The sequence below is a fragment of the Podarcis pityusensis genome, assembly GCF_964106645.2.
Source record: "Podarcis pityusensis genome assembly, chromosome: 2".
Lineage (NCBI taxonomy): Eukaryota > Metazoa > Chordata > Lepidosauria > Squamata > Lacertidae > Podarcis > Podarcis pityusensis.
Window position 1 is genome coordinate 42563545 of NC_138029.1, and position 24131 is coordinate 42587675.

The 24131-nt window shown below is 44.2% G+C and overlaps 1 protein-coding gene and 1 long non-coding RNA gene across 2 annotated transcripts in view; one reads left to right on the forward strand and one right to left on the reverse strand.

Annotated features, from left to right (window-relative positions):
• DNAH9 (dynein axonemal heavy chain 9) overlaps window positions 1-24131 on the reverse strand; it is a gene marked incomplete at its 5' end in the record, with an annotated part of 193033 nt that overhangs the window by 150194 nt on the left and 18708 nt on the right. The window contains 12 exons of the mRNA XM_080993517.1: window positions 626-751; window positions 7313-7465; window positions 10806-10932; window positions 11800-11930; window positions 13016-13886; window positions 15776-15942; window positions 18811-19033; window positions 19716-20140; window positions 20237-20433; window positions 20881-21016; window positions 21546-21787; window positions 22100-22355. Of these exons, the coding sequence (XP_080849643.1) occupies window positions 626-751; window positions 7313-7465; window positions 10806-10932; window positions 11800-11930; window positions 13016-13886; window positions 15776-15942; window positions 18811-19033; window positions 19716-20140; window positions 20237-20433; window positions 20881-21016; window positions 21546-21787; window positions 22100-22355 (3054 nt within the window). The remainder of the gene's footprint in view (window positions 1-625; window positions 752-7312; window positions 7466-10805; window positions 10933-11799; window positions 11931-13015; window positions 13887-15775; window positions 15943-18810; window positions 19034-19715; window positions 20141-20236; window positions 20434-20880; window positions 21017-21545; window positions 21788-22099; window positions 22356-24131) is intronic.
• Window positions 6146-10795, forward strand: LOC308470735. Its single transcript, XR_013982613.1, has 4 exons — window positions 6146-6410; window positions 6991-7056; window positions 9388-9566; window positions 10280-10795. It is a non-coding gene; the product is annotated as an uncharacterized lncRNA (long non-coding RNA).

The following is a 24131-nucleotide window of genomic DNA, read 5'->3' on the forward strand; positions in this document are numbered from 1 at the left end:
AGTTTCTAACACTGCCCATCAAATCTGGAAAAAATGCACTAGTTTCCTATTATCTTCTGGGCCTAATTGAAGGTTTAAAGTCCTGAGGGTCCCTATATCTAATGAGATTCTGTGGGGTTAAAGACCTGTGGGAAGATCCTCTGTGGTGGCCCCTCATCTTTGAAATGTCCTCTGCTCTGAAGTGTGTCTCACCAGGATACTGCTGTAATTTCAGCAGCAGGTGAAATTTGCCCAGGCCTTTGGGTATATTGGGCTTTTCCATTTCTGTCACTGTTGCTTGTTTTACCTGCAACTAAATTCTGTGCAAGCAACTCCCTGTTTGCTGATGTTCAGAGAATGGCTACCACGGGTCAGTTATCGCAAGACCGACCACCAGGGCTGAATCTACACATATATTTAAAAAACGCTGTGAAATGCTTTTTTCAAAAAAGGAATTCACCATTAGCTCACCATCTAGTGTCACATTTGTATAATGCACTCAAAACATTATATTTGCAGTCCCAGGTGCAGCAGAAATGACAGCTACTCAAGCTAAGAAGGCATAAAATGGGATTTGCCCCAGAACCATGCTTAGCCCACCCTACACACCACGGATTGTTCATCTGAAGAGGAAACAGAGCAGTACCTGTGCTGGGTAGTCAAAAAGCCACTGTTCCCTTGCCTTTTCCTCATAAGCCATCACAGCCTCTGTCATCTCGTGTCTCACGGTGGCCCGCATGTGGTCCAACACACGGTTCAGCCAGCTCTCCACCTAGGGGAGAAGAGGAACCCAGGGGGAAATTACCACCAAGCGTTACTCACTCTGGAGGTGGTGGTTCTTCCCTCCCTGAAACTACAAAAAAAAAAAGATTGCTGCTCAAGGCAAGAGGCAAGAGCCAACTTGTCTTGTCCCCTGTTGTCCCTAGAAGCACCTCACCACCATTCCATCTTCATGCTATGCTTAAAACAGCAAAATACAAAGAGGGACATTCTTCGTTATAAAAACTCTCCCACTGGAAAGTGCCCAAAGCGTGAACCTAAGCACTTTTTAAAGTCTAGAACACTAGCTCATCCAGCTCAGTATAACTGACACTGACTGGCAGTAGCTCTCCAGGGCTTCAGATGGCTCTACCTGGAGATGCTGGGGTTCAGCCTGGGACCTTTGGGGTGCAAGGCCTATGTTCTGCTACTAAGCTGCGGTCCTTCTTCTTCTGAAAGACTTGCCTTTTTGGGTGGCCAGAAGGGCAAACTTGCAGGATTTATTTTCCTGCTTGAAGTTGACCTCTTGCTTTATTCTATTTATTCTATTACAGTGGGGTTTTATGCTTATTTCCCGCCCACAAAATTGTAACCATTCAAGATGAATCGGGTTATAAATAAATTACTTTTAAAAACAGCCTTTCCTCTTGCATGCTCACCGTATAATATTAACATCAGGGTCACTTCATACATAAATGCATTTTTCTACCAAGAGACAATATCACGGTCGAAAAATACATGTGTATTAAGGGTATTTACATAAGTGAAGAGTTATAGGGATCTAGATCTAAGGATATGGTATCAGAAAATAGGTTTTCATCAAGCAGTGAAATTAAAAAAGGAGAGTGAACATCTCTCACGGTTTAAATTTTAAAAAATCAGATGGTTTGTCTGCTTTTTGTGGAATTGCTCACTGGTCAGTTAAAGGAGGTAACATAATTTGAAAAGAGGTTTGATAAACATCTCTCTATCCATATTATACACACATATATGTGTAAGGTATTATGGAATTATGGTTAACTGGAGCAAGTAAATGAATATATGGTGTGCTGGGTTCAGGATATAAGTGACAATATTCATAAACAAGTTTCAGAATTAAGTCCATGTAGGTTCAGTATTGTTAACACTGACTAGCAACAGTTCTCCAGGGTTTCAGGCAGGGGTCTCTGCTTAACACGGAAGAACCCCGACCAAACCTAAGAGGAGGCGTGTAGTGGTGATAGGGGATTCCTTACTGAGGGGAACAGAAGCAGTGATCTGTGGGCCTGACAAGATGTCTCGGGAAGTGTGCTGTCTCCCCGGGGCTAAGATCCAAGATGTAACTGAACGACTGCAAGGAATCATAAAACCCACTGACAAATACCCCTTCCTCTTGGTTCATGTGGGAACCAATGACACTGCAAGCAATAGCCTCCAGAAGATCAAAAGAGACTACGAGGCTCTGGGCAGGAAATTGAAGCAATTAAATGCACAAATTGTCACCTCATCTGTCCTCCCAGTTGAACGACGTGGCCCAGGGAGAGAGGGAAAAATAGTGGAAGTGAACAGCTGGCTTCGCAAATGGTGTAAACAGGAACAGTTTGGATTCTTAGATCACGGACTGCAGTTTCTTGAAGATGGACTTCTGGCAAGCGATGGGCTGCACCTCACAACGGTTGGGAGAAATGTTTTTGCCAAAAATCTCAGAAACCTCATCAGGAGGGCTTTAAACTGACTAATGTGGGGGAGGGAGACAGTGCTCCTGAAGGTAGGAGTCTATCAATTGATGAAGATGATCATCCAAATGTCATAGATCAAATGGAGCAAATAGCACGAAGACCTAGTGGTGGGAGGAAAAAATCCTTAAATACTGTAAGAGACACGGGGGAATGATTAATGGACTTCAATGTCTGTACACTAATGCGCAAAGCATGGGAAATAAACAAGATGAGCTTGAGCTCTTGGTACAGCAAACTAAATATGACATAATAGGCATCACTGAAACCTGGTGGGATAAGTCCCACGATTGGAATGTAATAATGGGGGGATACAATCTATTTCAGAGAAACAGACCAGACAAGAAAGGAGGAGGATTGGCGTTATATGTCAGGGATGTGTATACCTGTGAAGAGATCCAAGATTTAGAACCTCAAAGCCAAAGTGAGAGCATTTGGGTCAAAATTAAGGGAGAGAAGAATAACAGTGACCTCATTGTGGGAGTTTACTATAGATCCCCAAGCCAAACGGAGGACATAGATGATGCCTTCCTGGAACAGATGGCCAAGCATGCAAAAGGAAGGGAGATAATAGTAATGGGGGACTTCAATTACCCGGATATTTGTTGGATGTCAAACTCAGCCAAGAGCATAAGGTCAAACAGATTCCTCACTGGCCTTGCAGACAACTTCATTGTCCAGAAAGTGGGAGAAGCAACAAGAGGAACAGCCATTTTAGATCTGGTCCTAACCAATGTTGATGACCTGGTTTAGTGGGGTAGAAGTGGAAGGATCATTAGGCGCGAGTGATCATGCTCTTCTGAAGTTTACTATACAGCGGAAAGGAGAAGCCAAGCATACTAGGACTCAATTTCTTGACTTTAAGAAAGCCGACTTCATAAAACTTAGGGAAGTGCTGGGTGAGATCCCATGGACAGTAATACTAAAAGGAAAGGGAGTTCATGATGGCTGGGAGTTTGTTAAGAGGGAGATAGTAAAAGCACAACGTCAGGCAATACCAAAGAGACGGAAACATGGAAGGTGCCTAAAGAAGCCAGGGTGGCTATCTAAAGAACTTTTAACTGAGTTAAGATTAAAAAAGGATGTGTACAAAAAATGGAAAAGGGGGGAAACCACCAAAGAGGAATTCAAACAAATAGCCAGCACGTGTAGACACAAAGTCAGAAAAGCTAAAGCACAGAATGAACTCAGGCTTGCTAGAGAGGTTAAAAGCAACAAAAAAGGCTTTTATGGGTATGTTCGTAGCAAAAGGAAGAACAAAGAAACAGTGGGGTCACTCAGAGGAGAAGATGGTGAAATGCAAACAGGGGACACAGAAAGGGCTGAACTCCTCAATGCCTTCTTTGCCTCAGTCTTCTCCGATAAAGAAAACAATGCCCGACCTGAAGAATTTGAAGCAAATGATTCAGCAAAGGAAACACAGTCCAGAATAACTAAGGAGATAGTACAAGAATACTTGGCTAGTTTAGATGTGTTCAAGTCTCCAGGGCCAGATGAACTGCATCCAAGAGTATTAAAAGAACTGGCAGATGTGATCTCAGAACCACTGGCAGTCATCTTTGAGAATTCCTGGAGAACAGGCAAAGTCCCGGCAGACTGGAGGAGGGCAAATGTTGTCCCTATTTTCAAAAAGGGGGAAAGAGAGGACCCAAATAATTACCGCCCAGTCAGTCTGACATCAATACCAGGGAAGATTCTGGAGCAGATCATTAAGCAAACAGTCTGTGAGCACCTAGAAAGGAATGCTGTGATCACCAATAGTCAGCATGGATTTCTGAAAAATAAGTCATGTCAGACTAACCTGATCTCGTTTTTTGACAGAATTACAAGCCTGGTAGATGAAGGGAACGCAGTGGATGTAGCCTACCTTGATCTCAGCAAGGCATTTGACAAGGTGCCCCATGATATTCTTGTAAAGAAGCTGGTAAAATGCGGTCTTGACTATGCTACCACTCAGTGGATTGTAACTGGCTGACTGACCGAACCCAAAGGGTGCTCATCAATGGTTCCTCTTCATCCTGAAGAAGAGTGACTAGTGGTGTGCCACAGGGTTCTGTCTTGGGCCCGGTCTTATTCAACATCTTTATCAACAACTTGATGATGGACTCAAGGGCATCCTGATCAAATTTGCAGATGACACCAAACTGGGAGGGGTGGCTAACACCCCAGAGGACAGGATCACACTTCAAAACAACCTTGACAGATTAGAGAACTGGGCCAAAACAAACAAGATGAATTTTAACAGGGAGAAATGTAAAGTATTGCACTTGGGCAAAAAAAATGAGAGGCACAAATACAAGATGGGGGACACCTGGCTTGAGAGCAGTACATGTGAAAAGGATCTAGGAGTCTTGGTTGACCACAAACTTGACATGAGCCAACAGTGTGACACGGCAGCTAAAAAAGCCAATGCAATTCTGGGCTGCATCAATAGGAGTATAGCATCTAGATCAAGGGAAGTAATAGTGCCACTGTATTCTGCTCTGGTCAGACCTCACCTGGAGTACTGTGTCCAGTTCTGGGCACCACAGTTCAAGAAGGACACTGACAAACTGGAACGTGTCCAGAGGAGGGCAACCAAAATGGTCAAAGGCCTGGAAACGATGCCTTATGAGGAACGGCTAAGGGAGCTGGGCATGTTTAGCCTGGAGAAGAGGAGGTTAAGGGGTGATATGATAGCCATGTTCAAATATATAAAAGGATGTCACATAGAGGAGGGAGAAAGGTTGTTTTCTGCTGCTCCAGAGAAGCGGACACGGAGCAATGGATCCAAACTACAAGAAAGAAGATTCCACCTAAACATTAGGAAGAACTTCCTGACAGTAAGAGCTGTTCGACAGTGGAATTTGCTGCCAAGGAGTGTGGTGGAGTCTCCTTCTTTGGAGGTCTTTAAGCAGAGGCTTGACAACCATATGTCAGGAGTGCTCTGATGGTGTTTCCTGCTTGGCAGGGGGTTGGACTCGATGGCCCTTGTGGTCTCTTCCAACTCTATGATTCTATGATTCTAACCCTATCTGGACCAAGGTGTCCTTCTGGAGTTGGCAGCTACTGCTTTGCAGGGTTTCTGCTCTACTTGGATGGCCAACTCTAGGAGGTTTTGGTAGTACTGCCCAGTCCTGCAGACTCTCCGGTTTGGAGTTCCACAACAGTCTATATCTTGTCCTCCTTGCTTCATAACACAGGGGTCCCCAAACTAAGGCCCGCAGGCCGGATAAGGCCCGAGGGACTCGTTTATCCGGCCTGCGGTGACCCTCGCCACCCACTGCCTGCTCTTACCGGAGCTGCGCTGCACAGCTGCCCACTTCCAGGTTGGAGGAGCACCGGAAATAGCTTGTGCACATGCGCAAGCGTTATTTGCACATGCACAAGCATTATTTCGGGTGCACATTCGGGTCGGAGAAGGCCCGTGCACATGCACACAAGCTATTTCCAGTGCTCCTCCGACCCGGAAGTGCACCGGAAATAGTGTGTGAGCACACGTATGGGCACGTGCTCCCCCACCCTCTGGCCCACTGCGCGATCGGCACTGGAGATACTGGCCCAAGGCACAGTAAGTTTGCTGACCCCTGGCATAACATCTAACATGGAACTGCTGAGTGGGATAATCTGGAGTTTGGAAGTGCACTGCCATAATATGCTGATGACACATAGCTCTGCTTCTCATTTTCCTCTTCTGCAGGTGAGGCTTTGGTACGTTGAACCAGTGCTTGACCACAATAACGTTCTAAATGAAGGCCAACTTATTGAAACCCAGTCTAGATGCTGAGTCGGTGGGTCTTCTAACCAAACGAGTGGTGTTCAACTGGTCCTGGATGGGGTCAAAACTCCACCCTGAAGGAATAGGTTCATAGCTTAGGAGCTATCCTGGATCCATTACTGCCACTGGCCTCAGTAGCATGGTGTGCCCCCTACCAGCTTCAGCTATCGTATGAGAATAGGGATAACTTAGCTTCAGAGGTAAACTTGGCTTCTTTACCTCCAAGTTAGATTACTGCTATGTGTTATATGTGGAGCTACCTTTAAAGACTGTTTATAAACTGCAGCTACTGCAGAATGCAGTGGCCAGAGTAATAATGGAGATCAGATAGTATGACCATATTACATCGATCCTGGTCCAGCCTCAGCAGCTGCCAACATGTTTCCTAGCTCAATTCAAAGTGCTAGTCTTAACCTATAAAACCTTATATCGCTCAAGACCCCCAAACCATTCATAGCACCACTCTGACAAGAGCCTGCCCAGACTCAGAAATGATCAGTTGATGTCATGGTGAAGTGGGAGAGGGCCTTTTCAGTGGTGGCCCCCCCACCTATACAATGCTTTTTCCCGTGAGGCTCACTTGGCACTGTCATTAATATATTTTCAGTGCCAGATAAAGACCTTCCTCTACTCCCAAGGCATTTGATGGTAACTGTTTTGTTGCTCACAAGTTATATTCTCTGTTGTGCATAATTCATCAGCTGTTGTAACAAAATGTTATAGGTATTTTGAAGGATAAAATACGTTTTAAAATTGCATTGCTTTGTTCTTCTGTTTCAGCTTTCCCGTGCTCACTGTTTGTAAGCTGCCTTGTGATTGCTCAGGTGTAAGGCATCAAATAAAAAAGTAAGTAAGTAATACTGAGTCTAATGTCACCTCAATCCATGCAGAATAGGCTCAAATTGTACAGAGAACTCTTAGGCTGACTGAACTTTCATTTTTGCTTGAATCGTGTAACCAGAGTAGGTACATCACAAGGCAACCTGTTTACAGCACCCATTCAGTGTGCCAAATAGGAAATGCTCTGTTATAGTCTGAACAAAAACCACAGGCATAGACCTTGTTCACAGAAGGTACATGGGTTTCTTGACATCACCCTAACCTGTCCACTGCAGTCGCATGGCTCGCTGAAGTTAACATATTCCTCCTCTTTGCTGTACATCCCTAAGCCCAGCTTGGTCGAACTTTGGTCTGAATCCACCTGAAATTTCATCTTGGCCATGTTATCAAAGAGCTTTGAAAGATGTCGCTGGACCTGCAAAATATATATATGTATACAATTAGGACTGAGCACCATGCAGCTAGAGCACACAGCACTTTTCCATATTGCTTCCAAGAATAATGGGCCACAGTTAGGAAGACACAGGAGGATACCATCTATGAACCCACATTCTCTTGCTGCTGCCTTTAAAAATAGTACCATTGGACCCCTGCGTCAAAGAGGAAGACATCTTACATTTATTGTTCATTGTCTTTAGTTAATGCTCTTTCTCTTAGAAACCTAAGTTTTGTGCAATGCCCAACAGCCATAATTGGCATTCAGCAGCTTACAGAACCAGCTCACTTCAATCCTGAAAGCTCCTTTTATGTACAAAACATCTCTCCTTCCATTTGATAAACTGTATATAAAGCATTCTCATTCTCTACCAACTTGTCCCCTAAAGCTTTCAATTGCACTTAAATCATTGCAAGTCCAACACTAGGCCCACTAAGATAAAATTGTTGTGTATTTAATCCTCCTCCTGGAATCAGCAGACAGAGCTCAGAGACAACAATGGAAAGGCCACAGGTTTATCCATATTTGATTCTACTTGACATTTATTTTGATTTTACAGCAAATCGCTTTAAATAGGAATAACAGACACAGCTCAAATAATTCCTCCTATATCAGTGAGCTTTTCAAGGCAATGTTTTCCTTTGTGTTTTCCCGTGTTTTCTGCTGTGTTCGAGGCATTGATCAAATTGAAGTTCTGAGCCCAATAAGTAGCTGAGAAGGATTCTGCGCTGGAAGAAATCAATGCCTTTTTTTGCTTTTTTCTGTGTGCAGAAGCAGTTAGTTATATAAAGCCCGCAATTGCTTAGAATCCAGTTTAACAGGTGCAGACCTCTAAATGGTGTAGGCCTGTGATACTGATGGTATAAATGTGTTAAGTATGGCGACATTTCACCCAATCCACCATTCTTCTCTCATCACAATATACTTTTTCCAGGTGTACTTTGACAAGCACTAAACAAGTGGTACTCAAACACCCATAGTGCTCACTTGGTATGCTACAAGACCAAATTCCTTCCTTTTTCTTTTTAATATAGTTTTTGTGGGAGAAGGGGATTCATCCACACTGGCAAACAAGGAATGGACGTAGGACTCTGTCCTGCTTTGTCATCTTGAAGCCCTAAAGGGGTGGAGAACCTCAGAGCAAGGGGTCTTTACCCGACCCTCAGGACTATCCTCAACTTACACCCCCTCTTTCAAGGAGACAACACCTCTGGTTCCAATCTGCACTCCCCCTAAGTGCTTTTCCCTGCTGGAATATGATTTCCTCAAACTGTGATTATGCCTCATTTGCTTTGATTAACACTGCAGATGTGTATGTATTGGGGGGGGGGGATATAGAAACTTTTGACTTTTGCACGTAGCCTACTGTACAAAAGTAAGAATCGCATCCCTTGCCACACCCACTTTTTCTCCTCTGGCCCCTATCCGCCACTGGAATGAAGCCTCTGAAAGGCTGCCCTCTGGAGTGTGTGGTGCTCTGGCTGAAAAAGATCCCCACGCCTGTGCTAAGCAAAAGAGGCATTCATAGCACTTGAAAGAAACATGAGTCTCAGTTCTCCGAATTCTCAAATATGTTCTGGCTGTTTGCACTGGGTAGCCAGAGAGTCCAGCACAAATGTAACTGGCAGGTCATCTGCCAGGATGGAAGCAGTGATTGGATTAGCATCACTGGAGTTCCTTGCCACCTGTATGTCCTCCTATACCTTCCAACGGGTTTTTACTATGTGTGTTCTGCATATTAAATATACATTTCTATATGGCAAGAGAGTCATGGCCTGCAGGGACAGAGGCAACCATCATCAGTAAAAACACAGTAAAAAACAGCAAGCATGGAAGAAAAGGCCAAGGGGGTGTGGGGACAGTGTTGTATTATGTTGTTGTTGTTGTTACTATTATTTCAGGGGGCTAGAATGTCATTGGATGAACCTCATGGATATATGTACACTCCATCAATACAAAGGGAGATGCCATCTTCTGCTCTGTGCAATTCTCCAAGAAGAGCTAGCATTTTGCGATGAGCCGTTAGAAATTGTTAAAACGAAAGAAGACAAGCAGCCCTTGGGACATCCTGTAAGTACAGGTAACTCATAGCCTACGTGAGGGTTCAGTTCTGAAGGTCCACTAATAAACTCAAAATTGCATAAAGCCAGGAAACCCTGGAACCAGACCTCTCCCACTCATGACCCATCCCTACCTGTATCAAGCAGGCTTTGCCCTGACCACCTCTGAAGGGTTCTCAGAGCATCCCAGAGCCCCATAAGCAAGGCAAAGGGCTTTAAAAGCTCCTTCAACAGCAGGTTTCCCTCCACTCTCTTATTTTCCTGCTGCCCGTATAAAGTTGCAATCGCATAAGTGAAATCAGCTTACACTGCAAGTTACCCTGTACTTTAACTGTTTCAAAATTTTTGTTTCCTCTTCAATAAAAGTGCGCTGGGTTTTTAAAGGATGCGTCCTTTTAAAAAAAAAAGAAAACAAATCAGAAAAACGCCACTCCGAAACTGGATGGACCTGCAGGTTAACACATAGCAAACAAGTCACAAACCAGCTCAAGACCATCCCGTCTATTCCTTGCTCCTTTAGTGTCTTCCTGTTTTGTATTGCTGTATGCTGCACATATGTATTTGTGTAAAGATTCCTTTAAAGTAAATAAATGAGAACAGCCATTCTGAAGGGCCACGGGTCCCCCCCCCCCCCAATCCCTCCATTACGTCCTGAGGGTTCTTTTAACAACAACAAAAACCTTAAAGTGCACTGCTCTCCTTCAATCTCTGTGAATTCCTTATTCCTGTCCAGGCAGAAGCTCTTCCTACCCCACCTGAAAAGAGCATGAGAAAGCAATGCCAAGGAAGAGGCACCCCCAAAAAGTGGGGATGAGGGAATCACAATGTAATTTCAGCTTTGGACTTTGCTGTGTTGATTCTGCTACTTCAGTCTGGACTGGCATCAATCAGCAGAAAGATCGGCAGAGTTCCTGTGAGGCTTGCAAGTATTAGGCAGTTGAATCTTTGCACCCAGCACTCAATAAAAGCCTTCATCTGCAATCATTCTGACACCTGGGTAAGCCCTTTGCCTCTCTCCTTTTGTGAAAAGGATGCACAAATTATACTTAACAGTTTTATAAAAACCAGTACAGGATGTAGATGCTGCCATCTAGTGGTGTTTCAAAGACTTGCTGCTTCTCGAAAGGAAGGCTTATATGGTCAAGGTCACAAACAAAGCACTGATCCTTTCTACAGCAAGTACCTCACAGTTGAATCAAGCACATTCTACCAAAACAAAAGCCATTTCCATAGGTAGAAAAGAAGCTGAGGTGTCTTACCAGCTGCGGGTTGGTGCCATTCGAAAGAATATCCAGTAAGTCGGCAGAGGAAATAAAGTAAAACCTAGGAAATGCCAACCGCTTGGTGTCCAAATACTCCGCCAAAGCTTTTTCACACAAAGACAACCTGGCAAAATCAAGCACAAAAGAATGTGCATACACTTAACATATATAAAAGTGCAGAAAATTAAGAAAAACAAACATACCTTTAGAAGAAGCACATACTTCGTCTTGCTAACTTTGGGAGGGGAGGCGCTTTTTGGAGAAGCTTCACTGCTTTCATGGGTTACAAATATGTGTTTTCTGCCACCTGTGCACATCAGAGCCACAACCAATCCCTGTTGTCTGGCATATGCACCTTTAATATGCACACAGTGGACTGCTTGAGATGGTTGCACACATATTACTTTCTGGCAGTGCCACTGCACATTTTAAGAGCACAGTTTCAGAATATAACGCGTGAAACAGCCTGAATGTCCTCAAAATGGCTCTCTTTTTTTTAAACATTTTTTCTGGGTTTCTTTATTACAACAAATTACAATACAATTATCCAAATTTTATATTTTACAATCCCCACCCTCCCATTGACTTCCCTCATCTTCCCTTTCTGGTTTATTACATTACTTGTTATCTTCTGCATGTTAAATAACTATACATGTTATTGCTATCTTTCATCATATTCTACTTAAATAAAGTTGTGAATGTTTATTCAAAGCCTGCCATTGAGTCCATCTCTTTTTTTTGTTTCTGTAAGTAAATTGTAAAGGGTTCCTATTCTTTTTAAAAGTCACTGTTGCCCTTTTCATGTAATTTGTCTGTTAACTTTGCTAATTCTGTGTAATTCATCAATTTAATGTCCTCAGAATGGCTCTTAAAGAGATGTAGAACATTTATGATTAACTAAAACCAGAGTTTCCATTACATACATGCAAAAGGAACTTAAAGGATCCATTCCTAACCGGGAATAGCATTCTGCCATGCGAGTCCTGCCTACCTGCTTTGGATATCTTCCAGTTGCTCATAAAGGCCAGGCTTGTTGGTTGCTTCCACTACATTTGGGGTTCTTTCAGCATCATATGCCAGCTCTTTGAAATCAACATCAATTCCTTCAAAACGCTTGGAATCCTATGGAAGACAAGAAAGACAGAAGGTCCTGCTGCCGTTCCATATATCCCTCAGCTCCAGTATATCCCCTTTCAGTAGCCAGGCAGCTAGGTGCAGCCAGTTTAAATCTGGGTAGACAATGGTGCCCTAGGAAAGTTGATCTGATGGTTGAGGAAAAGCCTGAGGTCAGATAATGGAGGATTTCTGAGATTCAAAGGCTCCGGGCCCTATGTGGGGCCTTCAAGGGGGCCATGGCTCTCTCCCCACTGACTTTGTGGAGCACTCTGGACAGGAGGGCCGAGGTGGGTGAGAGGAGAGGCATAAAGGAGGCCTGGAAGCAGAGGGGCCTTGTAAAAGACAGGGCAGGAAGCTTAGGGTAACAAGGCTGGTCCAAAAGTTTGTTATGTATTCTCTGCCTTCCTACATGACTGGAGGATATAACCCAGCATATCTGAATACCTCATCACTCCTCTCAGCCCGGTCATTTCTTATTAGCACAAGAGATTTCTACAGAACAGTTCAACATGGTAGACCAACTTTTTTCATTTCCATCACCTTCATTAGCAGGAGTGAAATACACTATTTATATTACTTTTGTGTCACTTCCGCTACATTGACTTCCCCTAAAACAGGGATAACAGGGATAGCTAAGCTGTGCCCCATCAGATGTTCCAGCCAGCAGGGCCAATAATCAGGGGTGATGAGAGTCGCAATCCAGAAACATCTGACACTAACACGTTAAGTCACTCCTCCACTAAAGAATCCTGGGAACTGAACTTGGGCGGAGTGCTGATACTTCTTTATTAGAGATCCCCAACCATGACACAAGTATCGGGATGCCATAGTAAACCAGCCTGTAGGCGGGCTCTCCCCTAAATAATAAACAGCAGCAGTCCAACACATGCTTTTTAGGGTCTGTGGGTAGGGGAGGGAACTATTCTGTAATTGCAGCTCACATAATCTGTACTGGGAGCCAGTGCCATGGAGTACCTTGAACAATTATGCAGGACTCCCAGAACAGCAGCCTCCCTGAGGTAAATGCTCCCTAAAGAATGGAGAATCACCCTCGGCCCTTTCCTGTAGAAAGCAGACAGGGTTTTTATTACCTCCGGAAGTTGTGCCCGGATATCTTCCGATCCAATGAATATGCTTTCCAAATGAGACCAAGTCCGCTGAACCTCATACCAGATGGAAATGACAGAGTCTGCCGTTGACAACTTTCTCTGCCAGAAAGACACTTCCTCTAAGAAGAAAGCGATGTATTTGGATGTCATCAGGTTCTGCAGCTGGACTTGGTTGTCTTCAAGGGTCTCAATGAGCTCTTCATCAGATTTCAGCAGGGGGACATTTGTGCGGGGGTGAGGTTCGTACTGGAATTCCATGCTGGCCCAGGTTGTCTTCAGCTCTTTCACAACCTTCTCCATGCTCATCTCTTTAACTGCTTTGTCCACTATGCTTCTCACCTCATCCTCAAAGTTATGCAGGTTGAGTTTAAGCAGGTCTGCCAGTGTGGTGTCTGCGTCCATGGTGAACTGCACACCTGTTGCTTGCATCAGCTGGTTCCAATGCCTCTCTCGGATGGCCGGATTCTGCAGTTCTGACACAGCCCTCAGAGATGTCAGGATGTTTTTCACTTTGTTGTCCAACCCGGAGAAAGCATCCCAGGCCCTCATTTCCTTATCCAGGCTCCGTGTGTCTTTGGCGAACTTCTTGCACTCCAGCTCCATGTTTTCAATGTTAATATCCCTCCATTTCGTAGTCTCCCAGTCATTCACGCTAGAGATCACTATGGAGATCATATCCCAGAGTTCTTTAAGAATATGCACTTCCCTCCGGCACTGCTTGAGCTGTTTGTATTCTGGAACATTGACTTCAAACAAATCAGCTGCCTCATAAATTGAGGTCATGGTAACTTCCATCTGCATAAGCTCTGTGTGGGATGCATCCAGCATTTGGTAGGGATTTATTGCGTCAAACCTAGGAAGCAAATTTTAAACTGCATTCAGTCATGACTCTTTTACACCTTTGCCGTGGCTCCGGGGCGGATACTAGCGAGGGGAGGAGGCGCATTGTGCGCCCCGACACTCCCCACTGTGGCGGGCGCTGTACTGGCTGTGACGTCGCATGGGGGCGGTGCGTGCGTTAGTCACGCACCGAACCAACGTCACCTTCCCGCCCGCCTGCTACACTGTAAGGGGCATGTACGCTGGTCACTGCATTGAAAGGGGGCATGTACGCTGGTCACTGTTTTGAAGGGAAGTGAAGAACACACACACACAAAAAGGTAACTTGTTAATTTAACATTGATTTCTATGAGGAGGAGTAATTCTGAGGGGTCAAACAAAGAAATAATAATAAAAAGTGACAAAAATGTTATTTTTATAATGACGAGTTTTGCGGCTCCCAGTATTTTTTTCTTCGGAAACGGGTCCAAGTGGCTCTTTTTGTCTTAAAGGTTGCTGACCCCTGCCCTAGACCATAAAATGAGAGACAATAAAAGGCAAAAACAAATTTTAAAAAGGTCACCCAAAAGTGACATTCAGCTTCTATAGTCTCTCATAATCTAACACAGGCATAGGCAAACTCGGCTCTCCAGATGTTTTGGGACTACAACTCCCATCATCCCTGACCACTGGTCCTGTTAGCTAGGGATGATGGGAGTTGTAGTCCCAAAACATCTGGAGGGTTGAGTTTGCCTATGCCAGATCTAACATGACCTGAAGCAAGCTGAGCTGTGCTGCTCAACCCTTCTGGTAGGGTTGCCATATTTTAAAGAGCAAAAAGGAGGACATATTTGCCAGTGCCTGGGGTGGGGGTGCAGTAGAGAAGATGTTGGCCTACATAGCCCTATGGTTTGGTCCTGCAGGATCCTTTGTACGGCCCTGTGGGCTCAGCCTAGAAACTCTAACCACTGTGTCATGTTGGCTCTCAGCTTAATTGTTGAGATAATCCTCTAAGGCCCTGTTCCTCCTCCATCCCATGGTTGAGCCACAGGATACAGCAGGCATCCCCAAACTCGGCCCTCCAGATGTTTTGGGACTACAATTCCCATCATCCCTGACCACTGGTCCTGTTAGCTAGGGATGGTGGGAGTTGTAATCCCAAAACATCTGGAGGGCCGAGTTTGGGGATGCCTGGGATAGGGGCTTTCTGATGTTGACGTTAAGAAAGGAAGCTCAGCCTCATCACAGCACTCCTTTTGATGCACAGGTTCCCCCACCAGCACACTGAATTCCGAGTTTATTGTTGTTTTAGCCTAATTGCATGCATTTTATTGTCTGATACTCTTTTAATTTCCTATCATGTTGTTTGCTGCCTTGATTTATTTTTCTTTTATGGCAAAGTAGACAGCTGTTGAAAATAAGTAACAGAATAACCAAACACGCATGTCTGAGAAGAGAAAGGGGAAGAAGTTTTTGACTGAGAAGGCAAAGATGAGGTGGTCGCCAACTCAGGTCATATCATCAACTTAGAATTTTCACTTCTAGCAGTGGCTTGAAAAGGTCAAGGACAGATCAATGTTTTCACCAACAATGCATCATACTTGTGACCTCACTGTAGGGTGCAAAAAATGGCAATGCAAACCATCCATGCTACAGGCTTAAACATACATAAATATTCCCTCTTCAATGGCTCCTACTGAAAAAAGGGTAAGCAAAGATTATTGTTTTTCACAGTCAAGAGTTGGGCACCAAGGGCACAAGAGATATCATAATAATAGTATGCTACTGTAGGGAACTGTTCTATTAGTGGCCTTTGTTATTTGGATGATTTTATCTTTCCTTGGTAGCCGAGATGAAACGGTAAACACTGCCACTGAAGAACACACAAGTCCTCCACCTTTTACACCTGCTATCCGCTCTAACCTGAATGGTGCCTGTTGGTGAAATCGTTCCCTGAATTTATGTTGCTCCACATCAAACACAGCACACTTCTTGCGGAGAACGGTCACTTCATTTCCCTGCAAAGGAGCTACATGATGCTTCACAGTTATTGCCAGCTTCTTCACGTGGCTCCATTTTTCTGGCAGCTCCTAGAAGCAAATTGAGATTACAACAAAGAAAGATGCTGGCAGAGAGCAACCTCAACTTGAACTAACCTGTCTCCAGCCTGTTTGTGTATAGCGTGCACACACTGCTGGAACACACCAAATTTTAGGTTTGCAACAGCAAGACCGTGATAATTATTTTGCCAGGATATAATCGGCAACATTATCCCTTGCTTATCAAGACATTGTCCTTATTTCATTATTGTTCCTTCCCCTGCTCCCCTGATTTGGAGACCACTGGTGACATGCCAAAAGAATTATTTTAGTCCTATATGAAGATGAGGAATGTATTTGTCATGGTCTTGAGTTATTAAGGACCATACCTGCATTCTCAATAGTAAAGGGGTAAAGGGGACCCCTGACCATTAGGTCCAGTCGTGACCGACTCTGGGGTTGCGGCGCTCATCTCGCTTTATTGGCCGAGGGAGCCGGCGTACAGCTTCCGGGTCATGTGGCCAGCATGACTAAGCCGCTTCTGGCGAACCAGAGCAGCGCATGGAAACGCTGTTTACCTTCCCACCGGAGCGGTACCTATTTATCTACTTGCACTTTGACGTGCTTTCGAACTGCTAGGTTGGCAGGAGCAGGGACCGAGCAACGGGAGCTCACCCCATCGCGGGGATTCGAACCGCCAACCTTCTGATCGGCAAGCCCTAGGCTCTGTGATTTAACCCACAGCGCCACCCGTGTCCCCATGCTCAATAGGCTAGTACAATTGAAGCTTTTGAATCCCCAACCCACTTAAAAGTTGTTAGAATGCTAATGGGTGAAAATGCATGTTTCAAGAAGAACACTGAATAAAAATAAAATATTGCATTAATAGGTGAAAGCAAGTGTTTCAAGAATAGTAATAGATAAAAATAAAATACTGAGCCTAAGCTAAAATTCAGCAGTGTCTGTACAAAATATTTTTAAAAGCATCTCAAGACAGGCTTAAACAGTGGCATTTCAGCAGCTGAAGTGCAACAAAATTAAATGGACAGCAATGATTTGCAGTCCAATTCTAGGCACATTTCTCAGAAGCAAATCTCACTGATCTCAATGGTACTTATTTCCAAGTAAGTTTGCTTTAGGGCTCCAGACGCAAGGTGTAACATTCAAATTGCTTATTCCAGAATACTTCCCAAATACTTCAGTGGAGCTATTATGTGATGTAATCACACTGAGGTGTGCAACTAGGATTTATTATTTTCATATAAGTACTATTTGGGAGTGCCCAGCACTGCCTGAGATTGTGTAGAAACCAAAAACTACTGTGTTTCATAAATAGATAATATAATTTGCAAGCTTGGGCCCATCACACCCGAAGTCGGGTAAAGTCATGTTTCTGTCTGCCATCTTGATTCAAAATGGCCCCTGGCATCCAAACATCAACCAAAAACCCCATCCCTACCTCTGGAACCTTTGTGCCGAATTTGGGAACAATATCTTTAGAGGCAGCTGAACCTAAGCCAAAAAACGGTGAAGACACACTAAACCCACATTTCAGTTAGCTATCTTGATTCAAAATAGCAGCCAGAGTCCAAAGAGCTCCACCCTAACCTCAGGAACTCTTGTGCCAAGTTTGGCAATTATATCTCAAGAGATGTCTGAATGTATAGAACACAAATTAATGGACAGACAGACAAACCACTTTACCAAATATATAGTAGACTAGTGAGAGAGTTCAGCAGTGCCCGAGAGTTTTTAGAAACCAAAAATTTTAAATGGATTGTATAATTTGTGAGTTTGGACCAGTCATGCCAAAAATTAGGTGAAGTCACATCAAAATTACATTTTGGTCCCCATCTTGATTCTAAATGGCACCAAGCATCCAAACATCAAAGACCCACCACCCACTCCCCACTTCAAGTACTCTTGTGCCAGGTTTTACAACAGTATCTTGGGAGACGGCCAAATTATAGAAAACAAATGTACAGACAAAACGTTTTCCCCCAAAATAGTAGATTATGGATTGTATTCAACAGTGTTCATTCACAAGTGAAAGGGACTTCTACCTATGCAACAAAACTTCCCTTTCTTCTCTCCCTGTGTGCTCTGCAAATATTCTTTGGAGGGTTGGGGAATCCTCTGGAACAGATTGGGAGGGCATGGGAGGAGGGGAAGGTTGTTTTGCACAACATTGCATATACTGTAAGGTAAAGGGACCCCTGACCGTTAAGTCCAGTCGCGGATGACTCTGGGGTTGCGGCGCTCATCTCGCTTTACTAGCTGAGGGAGGCGATGTTTGTCTGCAGACAGCTTCCAGGTCATGTGGCCTGCATGACTAAGCAGCTTCTGGTGAAACCAGAACAGCGCACAGAAATGCTGTTTACCTTCCCACCAGAGGGGTACGTATTTATCTACTTGCACTTTGACGTGCTTTTGAACTGCTAGGTTGGCAGGAGCTGGGACCGAACAACAGGAGCTCACCCCGTTGTGGGGATTCGTACTGCCGACCTTCTGATCGGCAAGCCCTAGGCTCTGTGGTTTAGACCACAGCACCACCCGCGTCCCCACATACAGTGTATTTCTAGTCCACTCTTCCTGCAGAAAAAAGCTCAGAGAGTTGGTTACTTCCTAACCAGATGCTGATCAGTTCCACCTCTTTATAGTTCCCCCAGTGCTGTAAGATTGAGTCTTCCCTGAAAATTTGCTTGGGTCATGTAAATGAAAAATATGAAACTTTACATTATGGAATTAGACTAACCCTCCCAACAGTTTCTTGCATCCTCCATCTATCAAAGCAATCTTCCTACATGTGCTGCATACCTAATGAGCATGTGTTCTGAGGATAACTCTGTTCACAGATGAATGTAGTTCAGTTTTTAATCTATCCACGCATTTGCATACTAGCAGCATGTTTCCACCTACCTCCAGCTGCTTATAGACTTCCCCTGGCAATTCTTGCTCATAGATCTTCAGCAATTCAATTGTTTGTTTCAAGGGCTCAAACATCTCATCAGTGCTGGTCTGTCTATCTTTAACGGCCAATAGGTGGCCCATAACTTCCACCAAGCCCTCATAATCTCCACTCTCCACCGTTTTGCTCAAACCAATCTCGGCAACTTTTACGAACTCTTCAAGGTCAGCCAAACTAAAGGCAGTGAAAGAGAACATACATTGAAAACATGTTGAGGATTGTGAATATTAAGCAGCCCTACCACTTAAAAAAGCAGGAGTACAGAACCTGTGACCCGCCAAATAATACTGGACTCCAACTTCCAACAGCTACAGCCAACAAGGCCAACGGGTCAAGGATGATGGAAATTGTAGTGCAGCAACACCTAGAAGGCCGCAGGTTTCCAGCTCCCACCCCTAAAGCAAATAACAGGAAGAAGCAAAGTAAGAGTCATTTCTAGTTCTGCCAACCCTGTATAGCCAAAGGGAATCACAATTCCACAATTTTTAAAATGGGGTTTAGATGGCTAACTTTAATAACTTCACTGTTGTGTGGCCTTTCTTCTATCCTTAAACAGGAATCACACAAATCCTAAAGACTATTTACCATATTTTTCGCTCCATAAGATGCACTGTTTTCCTCTTAAAAACTAAGGGGAAATGTCTGTGCGTCTTATGGAGCGAATGTGTGGTCCCTGGGGCTGGGGGGGGGGGGGACCCGGGCTTCCCCCGCCAGCCCCACAAGCTCTGCTCAGCGCTCCCTTTAAATATTTTTTTCCCCTTGAATTCCCCCTCTAAAAACTAGGTGCGCCTTATGGTCAGGTGTACCTTATGGCGCGAAAAATACAGTAAGTGGTGCAACAGCAAAACAATAATACCTGTGAATCACATGATCAATGAGGTGCTGCTTGAACATAAAGCTCCACTTCTTAATTATCTTCAGAAGGGACACCTTGAAGGGGCGGGCATCAACTTTCATCCAGCTGTCAAATACAGTGACTGGCTCCAGGCATCTCACTTCCTCATAGACCTTCTCGTAAGAGTCTATCTGCTCTTTGAACTGCTGCAGTGTAGGGGGGCTCTCTGGGACACCATCCTCAGCATGGGCCTCTATCTCCTCTGCAGTGAGGACATGGCTGTACAACAGGAACTGGCGCATGAATTCTTTCCTGTCATCCACATAGAGATATGAGTAGTGGTCAAAAGAGCTGCGGTAGTCACAACAAGTTGACATCATCTTCCGGATGCGATCCATTAGGATGTGGCGCATGTCAGCAAGTTCAGACATCTCCTCCATGTCATCCTGAAGAGAAAATAAGTACAAAGCTGGGTTATTAAACAGGACTGAAAACAATCACCCAGATACAAAAAAGGACAACAGCTGGCCAAGGTTAAAGACCTGATAATGGGAGAAAGTGCTGTGGTCTGCAAGCCTGGGAACCAGGGAAGACACTCGATATATATCATTGACAAGAGCCTCAACCAAATCATAAAAACCATCAGAGGCACCAGCATCCAAAGAAGGACGGAATATCATCTCTGGAACAGACAAATCCAGCTGCACTTTGAAGAGAGGAGCAAGGCCTGCCTTGGAATCTGTAAGACAGCATAAGAAGGTGGACTAAGTTTCAGACAGTTCTTACCAACCTCCCCAATGGAAATTACTAATGAATATAGAGAAACAGACAGGCACCGGCATAATAGCAATGACAGAAACATACTTTTTGATTTGAATGCATTATTTTTACCATCAGCAAAGTAAATTAATTTATTTGTGGCATTTCTAGCGAAAGATCCCAGGGTGAGAATACAACATCCTTAAAATGCAACAGTAAATAAATCAAGATGCAGAGGAAGGTGAGCAGCTTTTACAGGACAAATATCTTACTTGCTTTCAGTGATTGTATATTGTGTCCAATCTCTCTCTCTCTCTCTCTCTCTCTCCCTACTTCTGTTACTCCCACATAATCCCAATAGCAACAGAACCACCCTCCTACCCTAGATAAATTGATAAGTAGCTTGCGTGAGCAAGGACAAGTTCACCTGTGTTTTCCAAAAGGTACTTCAGTGAACATTCAATGACATTAAAGAATCCATCAAGGACAATCTCATCCACATGCTCCAAATAAGCTTTCCAAATATCAGAAGTTGGATCTGCTGCAAATAGTCTCAAGTTTTCCTAAATATATAGAAGCCACAATCAAATGAAGGTGATCTCAACATTTCAGCATTAACAAAAGGTCAGACAGTCCCATAATAACCAGTTACCTGTATTTCTCCTGTTGTCTTACATCGTTCTAATATTCTCAGCCTGTGTGCAGGTTACTAAGGCTACACAGACTTCATAGTTCAAAAGGTTATTAGTATTTATAAATACTTGGAGAATATACCAGTTCTAGTGGCAACAGCCTGCTGGAATACACTACTTGCAACACCTGGGGAGGAATTCAACATAGCTGCACATATCGGGCATGCCTAAAACAGTCGTTGCCTGTATAGGCTGAGCAACATGTTGAATGCAGATGTCAATGTACAGCAAGGTGATAGCAATTTAACAGTCTGACTTATTCATGCCCCTAGGGAAAACCAGACAGCCCCTTTGACATTAGCCATTTATGGCCAATTCTGATGGAAAATAAATAATTGCAGATAGCATTTCCTGGGAGAATCCCCATTATAATTTATGTAAAAAAACAAAAAAACTCAACCTTGATTAGTAAATGGATCTTATGCCCCGAATCTGTGATGAGTCGATAGTGTTTCTCCAGTCGTTCATGTCGACCATCTAAGTACAGCAGAGATTCTTTCTTCCCATCTTTTCTTTCAAAAACTGGGAAGACCCAAGTTTTCATGATATTCTGAATTTCCTCAATGTTGTCCTTGGTTTTCTGGATTCTTTGCTCAAGATCTCGCACACCGTCAACTAGTCGTGAAACATGTTCCCAAAGCCCTTTCAACACCAATGGAGAGAAAGTCGACAAGCATTTAATTGACAACCCAGAAACAAACCAGATAATTTTAAAAGTGTATTGGTTACTGAATTGCCATAGAGAATCCAGGTAGCATTCCTACCATGAGTACATCCACAGGAAGAAGACTGCAATTTACAGCATTCAAACCAGAATCAGTAGGACTTTGGGCCAAGAGATGGCCTAGATGAAGGAAGAGAAATCTGGGCCTCAAATTATTTTATTTATTTGCTTTTCTGGACACCTTCATCCCTGCCAGGTTCCACGGAACCTATTACAGAGGTACTTCTTACCTTCTGTTTTCCAGTTCAATGTTTCTTCTGCCTCTCTCAACTGACTATCAATCTCCTGCAGCTGGTCCTGTACAAGGGGGTATTCCACCTCCAGAACTGTGAGCAGGATTTTATTGTACCAGGTGACCATCAAGTCTAGGTTGGCTACCAGCTTCCGGAAGGACTCCTTGGAAGAAAAGATTTCTGCTGCTGCCTCTGGTATCTTCCCAGTCTGGCTTGGCCCAAGGTAACTCACTTCTCGCAAAACTGACACCAGCTGCAAAACATATAAACACAAACCTTTGGATTTCTTTTTTAAAGAGTCCTATTTCTTCTTCTTCTTTATAGCACTGTTTCCTTGTCTAGAATTACTCTAATCTCAAAACTGGAGAAAAGAAAAGTTCCTGCTAGAAAACTGATGCTGATTAGAGACGACCTTGGCGCAGCTCTTAAAGGCAGTCTGTTCCTTTAATATCATACACCAGCGCGAGAGTAAAACTGGGATATCTTAGTTGCTAGGACATGAAGGAAGGTTATGCTCTCCTAGATAAATTTACGGAGGATAAGGCGGGGTGCAACCATGCTCCTTCTGTTCGATCTCTCAATGGTTTCCAGTACCGTTCAATAACCTTCTGGACTTACTAAGTGGAATGGGTATCAGTGCCACTGTGTGGTAGTGACTCTGTTCCTACTTGAGGGATCATGTCCAGAAAGTAGCAATGGGAGTGTGCTCTTTGGACCCTTGCTGTTCTCACTACAGGGAGCCACAAGGCACTTTTTGTCCCAATGCTACCCAACATCTATAACGAAGATGAAGGGAGCAGTCAGTTGAAGCTTTGCAGCAAGCTGTCATCAGTATACTGATGATATCCAGCTCTATTTCTCCATTGCATCTGATTAAAGGAGACACCGTGCAAGTCCTGGACTTGTGCATGGATGCAGTGGTGGACTGGATGAGGGTCAGTAAACAGAGCTTGAATCCTGAAAAGATGGAGGCCTTGTGGGTGGGTGGTTAACTGTGACTGGAGGATAGGTCAACTGCCTGTCCTGGATCGGGTGGCCCCACTATCCGAAGGGACAGATACATTTTCAAGGGTACTCCTTGGCTCATCTCTCTTACTAGAGGCCCAAGTGACCTTTGTGGCAAAGTGTGTGTGTGTTTTTACCAGCTCCAGCTACTGCGCCAGCCACTGGCAGAGGAAGGGGGTGCGGGGGGTGCGGCTGCCCCGGGTGTCATCCCTGGGGGGGGGGTGACATTGCCACGCCACCCCCGTGGGATGCTCGCCCTGCCCCTGGGTGCACAGCATGTGTGCAACTCCAGGTGCTGGAGCAGCTAGTTCCGCCTCTGGCACCAGCTACAATCATTCCTAGACCATGACAACCTGACCACAGTGGTCCAAGCACTGGTAACCCAAAGGCTTATTTACTGTAACACACTTTAGGTGGGGCTGCCCTTGTATCTGGTCTGGAAGCTTCAACTACTGCAGAATGGCATGGTCAGACAGCTCACAGAAGCAGAATACAGGCAACACATTATTCCACTGCTGAGAGAGATGCACTAGCTGCCAATTCCAGGTTCAAGGTACCTGTTCTTCTTGTTGTTTTGCCAATTAATTTTTACTGCTTTTCAAAAAAAATCAAACAAACAAATGAATATAAAATTAATTCAAATTCAAAAGTTGACTTCCCACCCCCCTTCCATTATGTTTCTCTTCCCTCCCTTACTCGCTGCTCAGTATAACATACTTTTCCTAATTCCATTTCAATACTTAAAATATTTTAGTATTTTACCATTAATTCCCTCCCCCTTTCTTTGTTGATTCACAAAGCCTTAAACAACTTGGGCTACCTGACTCCTTATGTCAGGCATAGGCAAACTCGGCCCTCCAGATGTTTTGGGACTACAACTCCCATCATCCCTGACCACTTGTTCTGTTAGCTAGGGATGATGGGAGTTGTAGTCCCAAAACATCTGGAGGGCTGAGTTTGCCTATGCCTGCCTTACGCTCTACCTTGATCACTGAGATTCTCCGACAGGGCACTTGTGGTTCCA